Source organism: Notothenia coriiceps, unplaced genomic scaffold (assembly GCF_000735185.1).
Source record: "Notothenia coriiceps isolate Sejong01 unplaced genomic scaffold, NC01 NC01_scaffold00037244, whole genome shotgun sequence".
NCBI classification, from domain to species: domain Eukaryota; kingdom Metazoa; phylum Chordata; class Actinopteri; order Perciformes; family Nototheniidae; genus Notothenia; species Notothenia coriiceps.
In genome coordinates, this window is record NW_011369945.1 from 15,031,287 (window position 1) to 15,041,010 (window position 9,724).

General features: G+C 41.1%; 2 protein-coding genes across 4 annotated transcripts in view; one reads left to right on the forward strand and one right to left on the reverse strand.

Moving 5' to 3' along the window:
- LOC104964809 (ATP-binding cassette sub-family D member 2) overlaps nt 1-4,272 on the reverse strand; it is a 17,455-nt gene extending 13,183 nt beyond the window's left edge. The window contains exons 1-3 of the mRNA XM_010793686.1: nt 3,155-4,272; nt 2,503-2,683; nt 1,968-2,089 (exon numbers count right to left, since the gene is read on the reverse strand). Of these exons, the coding sequence (XP_010791988.1) occupies nt 1,968-2,089; nt 2,503-2,683; nt 3,155-4,099 (1,248 nt within the window). The 5' untranslated portion in view covers nt 4,100-4,272. The remainder of the gene's footprint in view (nt 1-1,967; nt 2,090-2,502; nt 2,684-3,154) is intronic.
- Nucleotides 4,273-4,489: 217 nt separating this feature from the next.
- Nucleotides 4,490-9,724, forward strand: part of redic1 (regulator of DNA class I crossover intermediates 1) — a 9,471-nt gene continuing 4,236 nt past the window's right edge. The window contains exons 1-13 of one of the 3 annotated variants that reach the window (XM_010793688.1): nt 4,490-4,939; nt 5,038-5,077; nt 5,767-5,914; nt 6,289-6,421; nt 6,624-6,681; nt 6,888-6,999; nt 7,105-7,205; nt 7,511-7,632; nt 7,714-7,898; nt 8,061-8,127; nt 8,226-8,277; nt 8,550-8,577; nt 8,678-8,772. In XM_010793688.1, coding sequence (XP_010791990.1) covers nt 4,917-4,939; nt 5,038-5,077; nt 5,767-5,914; nt 6,289-6,421; nt 6,624-6,681; nt 6,888-6,999; nt 7,105-7,205; nt 7,511-7,632; nt 7,714-7,898; nt 8,061-8,127; nt 8,226-8,277; nt 8,550-8,577; nt 8,678-8,772 — 1,164 coding nt within the window. In that variant the 5' untranslated portion in view covers nt 4,490-4,916. Of the gene's footprint in view, nt 4,940-5,037; nt 5,078-5,766; nt 5,915-6,288; nt 6,422-6,623; nt 6,682-6,887; nt 7,000-7,104; nt 7,206-7,504; nt 7,633-7,713; nt 7,899-8,060; nt 8,128-8,225; nt 8,278-8,549; nt 8,578-8,677; nt 8,773-9,724 lie in introns of all 3 variants that reach the window. The other 2 variants (XM_010793687.1, XM_010793689.1) reach the window with 2 other exon arrangements.

Genomic DNA, 9,724 nt, shown 5'->3' on the forward strand with positions numbered 1-9,724 from the left:
GTACCGTAACTAACTTACGTATAGCATACATATACAAGTATAGAACACACACACACACACACACACACACACACACACACACCTTGAGGAATCAGTAGATATAAAAAGTTTGTGTGGCTTATGCAGCATAAGTGTTGTTCAAAGCTTTGATGGAGATATTGCATTAAATCTCCAGATAAATATTGGACTTTGAGACCCACTTTGCACATGTTTATTGACAACAACTAATGCTGTAAAAAGAAAAAAACATAGCCCCCAGAAGCTAATAGCTAGAGCTTACTTCCAGATTGGGATAAAACACACTTTTAAAGAACATAAGGAAAGGCTAATCTGAGTAAACAAGATGATTAACATACTGGGATACGCCGGTACATGCCATAGGCCTGTTTGACCACTCACATATTAAACAAACACACATACCGTGATGTCACGAGTCAGCGTTTGGAGGCATGAGAAGGAAGTACATCCATCACTGGCCTGCTGCCTGTAGTTGCACACGCTCAACTCTAGGCCTTGCATGCAGGGACTTGCTGCTGCACATGTGACACTGCATGCTGTGTGCATGTTAAAACTTGAACCCTCCAGCGGTGTGCTTTACGCAAGAAATTTCCAAAGTAATTACAGTCGTGACAATCTCCTCTGCCACAGGTTTGCACATTACAAATGATTCTCTTGCAAGCTGCTCCTGTTTCCTAAGATCTAACAGCAGTTTGAGTCTTCTGTGTGTTTGTAAAATGTGGCTGTGTGTGTGTCTGGCCCTGCACATTCTCGTAGGAGTGAAGTGGTACAATGGGAAGTTTTTGAGAATAGTGACTCATGCTTGAGGAAGCAGTCACTAGCATATTTAACAGAGTTTTGATTCCTCCTCTTCACAAGTAGAGACAGAAATGCTATGCACGATCCACCTTGCTCAAATAACATATAGGCTACTGTATGTTAGTATGGAAATGGCTGCTTATGAGTTAAAGCAGTAACAGCAGACGGCTTCACCATCAAGTGCAATCAAATCCTCTTGCAGACCTCATAATGCAGAAAGCATGAATGGGTCTTGCTATTTTTCGGGATTAAAATGCAGTAGAGATCAGTGATTTTGCCCTTGATGAATAAAGCCTTTTATACACTTGACTTTTTTTCCGTCAGACCTTAAATAAATTCCTGTGCTTACAAGTTGAAAGTAGGGAGATGGATAAACAGAATGCAAATCTGTGCATTCATCCGTCCACCGCCCACACATCTACTCGACCACTTTCCATTTAAACCTAGGCCAGTGAAGTGACCCAACCACCCATGATTAAACAGCTGTTTATCATGTGAATATCTCCACCTCTAGCCGTTCAAATTATTAATATAAAAATGTCCTAGCTCACACAAATTACAGTAGTGAGAAGGATCTGGGACTTCACTGTGCAAGAACTGGATAAAGGGCAGCAATTAGTTGATAGTTGTTTAATCTGAAAACTATTTATTTGACTTATCGCTTGGCCTTGCGGTTGAGGCCTTCAAATGCCTTGTTTTGTCTGATCTAAAGCCCACAACTCATAGATATTGCATTCACAATGAGATCAAACGGAGTGAAGCTGCAAACGCTGACATTAAAGAAACTAAGGAAAGGTTATACATTGTTTGTTTTTGAACAGCTACATTCAAAAGGAGGGTTGAAACGCCAAAAGGCAAACAAAGATTCTGCACCTGTCTTCATTGCAAGGGGCAGGGCAAGATTATTATAAACTGTTCATGGCTTGTATTAAAGACTTCATGCCCTATATGTGTCAATCAATTTAGTTGTTGTAGCACTTTTGTATTGATATTTCCAGGAAGAACACACATGCTTTATTTTGAAGTGAGAAGAGGGGTGCAAGGAAAACCTTTTTAGAAGAAGTGGAGAAAGCCCACATTGAATTAACTAGAAGAACAAAGACACTGCACTCCAGCAGAGCTTCATTAAAATCAGCCTGCAGCGTCCTCACCTCTTTGTAGGACGACATGATCCTCTCGATGGCGTCGGCCCCTGAGGCCAAGAGGTTACGGGCGGTGGTGAAGGCCTCTGTCCTCTCGCTCACCATCGTGTGTGTCCGTCCGTCTGCTGTTTCTAAAAAAGGACAAAATTCAAGGTGTGAGAAACACTAGAAATATCTTAAAATAAGCAACAAAAGAAATCAACTTCCCATTTGCTCTCTCTGGATTCTCTCACACCTACGAGCATTGGGATGCCATGGAGATTTGTTATTTAAATCAGCGGTGACACCACAACACAGCAGTAGTGCTCGTCGGCAAACAAAGGGACTCAGATGAAATGTCATCGGGGAGGTGTGGGAGGCTGCTTCTGTTCTCACACATGCTAATCAGCCCTCTGCTTGAGGAGGAAGCAGTAGCTGTTGGTTTGGAGGTGCTAATGGAAAATGTGTTTCCACCAAAGAGTAAAATAGTGGCACTACAAACTAGGCACTGGACAAACATTTGTATTCCCTCTGTTTGGTTTGGGGCACATTAGGGCATCCTTACTGTTATCAGCGAAGCCGGTGGCCGTGATGATCGGCACGGCAACCATGACGAGTCCACAGGCGCTCCACACATACTTCATGAGGAACTGCTCGATCATGATGTACCACAGACGCTTGGACAGGATCAGGTTCATCTGGTCGGCCAGAGCTCGGTAGCACTTCTGCAGCTGACGCATCTCCACCTGCAGAGGTCAAAATCTCACAATATTTAATCACTCCCTGCATTACTGTGATGAAATAATACTGGGGGCGGGACCTTTCAGTTTATCTTCATCTGAACCTATATAGATTGAGGTCCACTAGGTGTAAATATAATAATAGGATGGAGTTATGAACTTTGTTACTTGATGTTGGCTATCAAGATAATCACTTATCTTATGTAGGTGGACAATACTTGTAAAAGGGCCAAAGATATGACTGAGGGTAAATAAAAGAGAGTTGAAGTTAATATTTGTTTGATAAAGGTGTGTAGACTAACTATGATGGACATTTAGACCATATGGCATACTAACCCATGGTCTATTAATAGAGCATATGGATGTACTATTGTGGATGTGTTTCTAGTCTCAAAATGTAATAACCACCAATATTTCGTTTGTAATAATGTGCAAGCCTGCCAAAACAAATGCAACTGCAGATCCAGCCCTGCATACCTTGTGTCCCCTGTAGAAAGCTATCTCCTCCGCATTAGCAATGATCCTGGAGTGCACATAGCGCAGGTAGCCCTTCCTGTGAGCCTCCTCGGCCACCAGCTTGCCAAATTTGGGAGAGCAGGCCCGGAGCACCTTAGCCGTGACAAAGACCACCAGGCCGGCCAGCAGGGTGGGCCCACTGGCGTTGGCCCCCCTGGATCTGGCGGTCTGGATCAGGGTGTAGGAGGTCAGCATCACGTCCAGAATTGGCTTGGTGAGGTTAGAATAGAGGTGAGCCACGGATTGGGAAAACATCATGACGTCCTCAGTGAGAGACTGGTCCGGGTTGGCGAGTCTCCCGTCCATGTTGCTGACTCTGTAGTAGGTCTGATCGGTGAAGTAGGTCCGGTATGCATGGTTCACCAGCCGGGTGCGGAAGGCCAAAGCCAGCTTGCACTCCAGGAACCGGATAACGCTGTTGACGAACGTGGCCGGGATTGCAATGAGGAGCCATTTCATCAGCTGGAAGATAAAGCTCTTAGGTTCCTTCTCCACTATCGTTTTAACTATCTTCCCGTCCAATGTAGCCACGTAAATAGACAAAAACGTCCTGGATATCAGCGCCACCGAGTGCAAGGAGAGCAAGACGAGCTCTTTGGACACAAGCTTGGGGAAGAGGATTTTACCAAGTTCGAGGATCTGCCTAAAAAATTCAGCATTTACTCCAGGGGATGAATTCTTCGGCCCCGCAGTACATATCTGTGTTTTTCCCACACATGTAGCACCGTTTTCCGCCTTTGATCCCCGGCGATTATTCCTGTTTTCTTTGTTTTTTCTGAGCTGCCTGCAGATGATGGGGTACAGTGTTTTGACACCGTAAGCAGCAGCTGCAAGAAACACGGCTCTCTTCGCCGCAGCCGTACGGTCCCACTTTATTTTGGACGCCGCATCGAGGATGTTGGACATTTTTCTAACGTTAGTCGTCTCTTCGTACAATCCTTGCAACACCCATCCCCCAAAACCCGACTCACCGCGTCGACATAAGTAGAGAGAAGGTCTTCTTGTGGTTGGATTGATGTAAAGCGAGCCCGACTCATGTACCGCTACATCCTGCTCTTGTTCTACCACTGAGAAGAAAGCGGGACCAACTGCAATGTACTTCCGGTGTACCGTTTTCAAAATAAAAGCTGACGGTCAACTTCCTCTAAAGTACAATGTCATACAACTCTGATTCAACTGCGTGGCTTCTAACAAGAATTTGCTTAACTTCCTGAATAACTGTAGTTTTTCTCAGTGACTTGACGCTCCTTATTTCCGCCCTAAGCGTTTGCAGTTCCTTTATTATTGGTCAAGCCCCCAGCGGCAGAAGACGATTGGTTGCAACTTGCGTCACTGGACGTAACAAAGTAGTCTGTACAGTCTGTACCGTTTCTACTGTATGGCTGTATCCTTGTTTGATGGTAAACAATGTCATGGGACAGGCATTGTGTAACGTTATTCAGAAAAATATAACGCTGTACGCAAAATACACCGCTTACCAATTCAACAAAAGTGGGCAAGGAATTATTACACCTTTTCATAAGGATGTTTTAAGTGGCGCGTGACAGTATAGTTTTTGTTCCTCGTGCAAATCTACCTACTTAATTAGTCGAACGTTACATCTCTACCTAGCAACACACATTTTGCTAGCTAACGTAGCTTTACCAATGTGAACTTTTACACTGGCATTAGTATAGTGTTTATTGTTTCACTGTTCGTTTTTTGATAGATACAGCTGTTGAAAATGAATTGGGTCGGGGGCTCAAGGTAAGAGAGGGGGAAATGTTCAGTCTAATACCATTAATGTTCGTGCTAATGTAAACGTTAGCTAGGTAACGCTAACGTTGTAACAATTCTTATTGCAGGAGCAGGGTTGTTGTGAAGAATGATGCAAAAAAGCAGAGGGTGAGACAGCCAGTAGTGGAAAGTAACTAAGTGCATTGACTCAAGTATTGTACTGAAGTGCTTTTTTAAAGCATATTTATACTAGTTTAATTTAATTCCACTTTATACTTCTACTCCTTTACATTCCAAAGGCAAATGTTGTAGTTTTAACTCCACTACATTTATTTGTTTATTTGTATATAACAACACTTGATAGATATGGTATAATGCATATTATATACAACTGTACTACTATTCTCTACACAGTACTTTACATATCTACATTTTGCCCACATAAACAATAATAAAATGCTCTTACAAGTAAACACAGGATAATATTATAACACTGTGAAACGGTCTAGTCTGCATAAAAAGTACTTTTGATACTCAAAAGACATTTAGCTGATAATACAACTGTACTTTATGTAATTCTGAAATTAGCAATTGTGCAGAATGAGTAATTTTAACTTTTGTACTCAAAGTACATTTTGATGCTAATACTTTTACATGTATGATATTTTTGAATCAGGATTTGACTTGTAGTGGAGTATTTTAAGATCATAGTATTAGTACTTTTACTTAAGTAAAGGTTCTGAGTACTTCTTCCAACACTGGAGACAGCTAAATACAAATTCCATGACTACACTAGACAACAGTTTTAAACTTTGTCTTAGTCTACAGTGATGTTCTTGGTTTGCTCTTTTACTCAGGAGTTTTTTGAAAAGAGGAAAATGCAACAGAAGTTGAAAAACTTGGGAATGGCTCTACCTGCATCTCCAAAAGGAACTAGTGCTGGGAGCATGGACCTGGTGACATTATTTATCGTCAACCAGATTGCTTCAAAGAAAGAAATTACAGGTGAGAAGTAGCAACTATGTAAGTAAATAATTACAGTTACCAAAACTCAAACTAGGCTAAAAGTGAGAAAATATAACACAAGTTCAAGAGAAAATAATGAAGTGTAACCCCATCCTCTCCTTTAGTGTTTATGTCAAACCTATTTAATGTCCGAAAACTACCAGACATTGTAACAAACTGTATTAGCAAAGGGTTAATTGAGAAATGCAGTATACGTTTTTCCCAAATGATTAAACACCAAATAACCCTTCTGCAAATATGTGGCTTATATATATGTATATACAGAACATATGACTAAAGTTATATCTATCTACCAATGCCTATGTTCATCAGTCCGTATGGAAAAGGATGTAAGTAGATCATGTGTTTTTCAGATCCTCCAAAAGTGGCGGTTCTTGGCAGCTATAAAGGAGGATCCAAGCATAGGAGAAATGAGCTGCTGGTTCTCCCAATGAGCCCTGGCTCTCCTTCACAGCTGAGTCTTGTCGAGGGCCAACCTGAGTACAGGTAGACCTGGTTACATATCATTTTGTTCGCATCACCCAGATCAATATAGAATAAAAGGTCCTTACAGCACATTTTACAAGTTATAGAAACTGTCCCAGTCCAACTTCATGGCATGTGAATTAAAAGTCCAATCTGTGGTTTCTATCTGTATACAGTCAGTTGTTATCAACATTCATTGTTTATATTCTGTGTCAATGTCTAGTGTTCAAGGAATTAGGAAAAGAAAGCATGTTATTCCACAAGGCTTCAAGTGTCGGCAGGTTAGTCACTCTCCAGCTATTCATGTTGCAATTTCTTAGCTCTAGAAAAGGTAATGTGATTGCACTGTTGCGAAACAGCATAAGCCCCACTGTGTTGACTTTGCTTGGTTTGGTTTTCTCCACAGTCCAAAAACATGCAGGTGGGGTTAAATGTAATCATAGATGGACCCTCTGGCGTAAAACGTTATTTACTGCTCTATCCCCAGTTGTCACCAGTGCTGGAGTCAGCTTACTCAGACAACAGTGCATCTGACTATCTTCCACCCATCACCGACCCCCTCAGCCCCTTCTCCACTTCCTCAGCTTCTTCAGGCCAAGGTGGTGTTGCAGTTTATTTTATAAAACAATATTTGAATGAATTAAATGACATGATATTAACTGTGCATATCAGTCAACTTAGGTCTTATCAAACTGTCTGCTCAGGTTTATTCCCCCTGCAGATGAACCTCCAGCAGAGAAGCCAGATGCAGCTTCCCCACTGCTCCCCCCCACCATGGGACACCTCAGGGCTGAAGCAGACCAAGGTAAGGAAAAGAGAATATTCTTTAAAAATATATATACTTTATGTCTCACATTAAATGTCATCACAATAGGTCATGGTTACAGTTGCTTTTATTACATAGACATGTGATCCTTTAACTCCACATGGAGCTTAATAGGCTTTGGATTGACTGCCTGACATTGAACAAAATGCAACAAACTATACTACTTAATTAAATGATGCTGGATCTACTTCTCCAAGTGTCAGCAGTAGTATCTTAGACACAGCATGACAGTGCCTTCCTGACAGGATGCTACTTAATATACAATTTATTTCTGCTAGTTTCAGCCTTTCTCCCTGCCAAGAGTAATGGAGAACAGTATCTCGTGGTCCTGTGGATCAAAGACCCCTCTCTACCAGTTGAAAACCCCCACAGCTGCAGAAGTCCTGTTTGGAAGTCCAAAGCCAGAGTGAGAACTATACTACAAGTTGACAAACTATTTAAAATTCTGACATTTTGTAGCACTCAAAGCACATGTTTATTATCCCAGCAACACAGAGGCGATGGACCAAGCAAGACGTGATGTCTCCTTCTCCCTTAGCCAACCAGAGGGCGAGGAGGCCATGTTGGACTTCACCCTCAACCAATCAGAAACTGAGCAGCAATTTGAGGGAGAGGTCTTCAGAGGCTTCAGTACTGAAGAATGTGAAGAAGAAGCTAAACACTTCTTAAAACGTACATGTCATCAGAATCAGAAATCTTTTTTTTGTCCTTAAATTAGGCTGACATTAAATAGATAAAGCAAACGATAAAAGTACATAACCATGGTCAAATTAAAATGCAGCATAAGAAAAGTAATGGCTTTCTTGTTGAGGTTAACGTGATATTTCATTCCAGCTGCTCATTACGGGAGAGGTCCATCAAAGATTTATCTGGAAGACGAAACACCAGCCGAATCCTCACAGTACGTCTTCACACATTAACCATATCAAACATCTTTTATCATTGATATGTGATGTACTTTGTTTTTATGTTTTTGTTATATTTTTCCTTCACTATCAGAACTGTCCCTGACTCTCAGTGTATGGAAGTGGAGGACAGTGACCTCATACATGTGAGTGTGCTTAGTTAGTGGCCCTTTATTGCCACCAGATGGTAGAGTTTGTAACTACAGTCTGTGGAACCTACACAAATTAAAATCATTTAAACAATAAAAATCTGCTGGACAATTAAGAAAATGTGAACTGATTCTGGAACCATCTGCTGTATCAAGCTTCTAACTATCGCTTCTAACAAGCTTCTAATGTCTCCTGATAGAGGGATATATGGGAACTGTGCACAGTGTAGGCAGATGCAGTTTACATGTTAATTCTGTTTCATTCACAGTTCTCCAACTGCACTGACATGAACCTTTGTAAGTGTCTTAAGCATCTCCAATTTATCCCCCCCTTTGATGTGTATATGCTAGAGAAAGACAATACATTGAAAAGGTTTTTTTTTTCTCACTCCTGCAGCATGTCTTGAACACAACAAGGTCCTCATGAATGGCTGCGAATACTCGCCAAGTTACTCTTGCAGGAGAGGTTACCTCAGTTCAGACTCAGATGATGTAAGTGAAGTTACACTTGGGGACATTTTTTACATCTTGCTGTTGTGCTGGGACTTCAAATTCAACTCAGAATAAATCTACTTTAAACATTTTACAACATTAAGAGTTATATATTACATTAAGATGTGTTTGAACATGTTAAAATACATAACTGAGCTAAACGAATAAGAAAAACATGCAAACTTGCTATAAAAAACCGAATTAAATGGGCCCTATTATGCTTTTTGGGTTATTCCCCCTTCCTGTGGCTCCTGGCTAGAGTTACACCAAATTGTACGTGATAGGCTAAGGGGTGGGACATCTCTAAAAGCTGTTGACCAATCACCAAAGAGGTGTTGCAGCACAGGCAGTATGGGAAAAATAAATCACTTTTTGAACATAAAAGCATGGAAATATTTCAGTTCCAAAATGCAGTGGGAAGAAATGAAAAGCCACAGTAGTGTAGTCCTAATTATTCAGTTTTGTTTTATTATTTGACAACTAACTTGTATTACTTTTAATTAATTTAAAATGAATAAACAAAGAGTGGAAGAAGTGAACATCCCCTCAGCTATATTTACACTGAACAAAAATATAAACGCAACACTTTTGTTTTTGCTCCCATTTTTCATGAGATGAACTCAAAGATCTAAAACATTTTCTATATACACAAAATAACCATTTCTCTCAAATATTGTTCACAAACCTGAAAAAATCTGTGATAGTGAGCACTTCTCCTTTGCCGAGATAATCCATCCCACCTCACAGGTGTGGCATATCAAGATGCTGATTAGACAGCATGATTATTGCACAGGTGTGCCTTAGGCTGGCCACAATAAAAGGCCACTCTGAAACGTGCAGTTTTCTGTTATGTGGGGGGTCTGGGGGGGTCCCGAAAACCAGTCAGTATCGGGTGATAGGTTAGGATAGGGTAGGTTAGGTTTAGTGTTAGGTTGACGGGTAGGGTAATGTT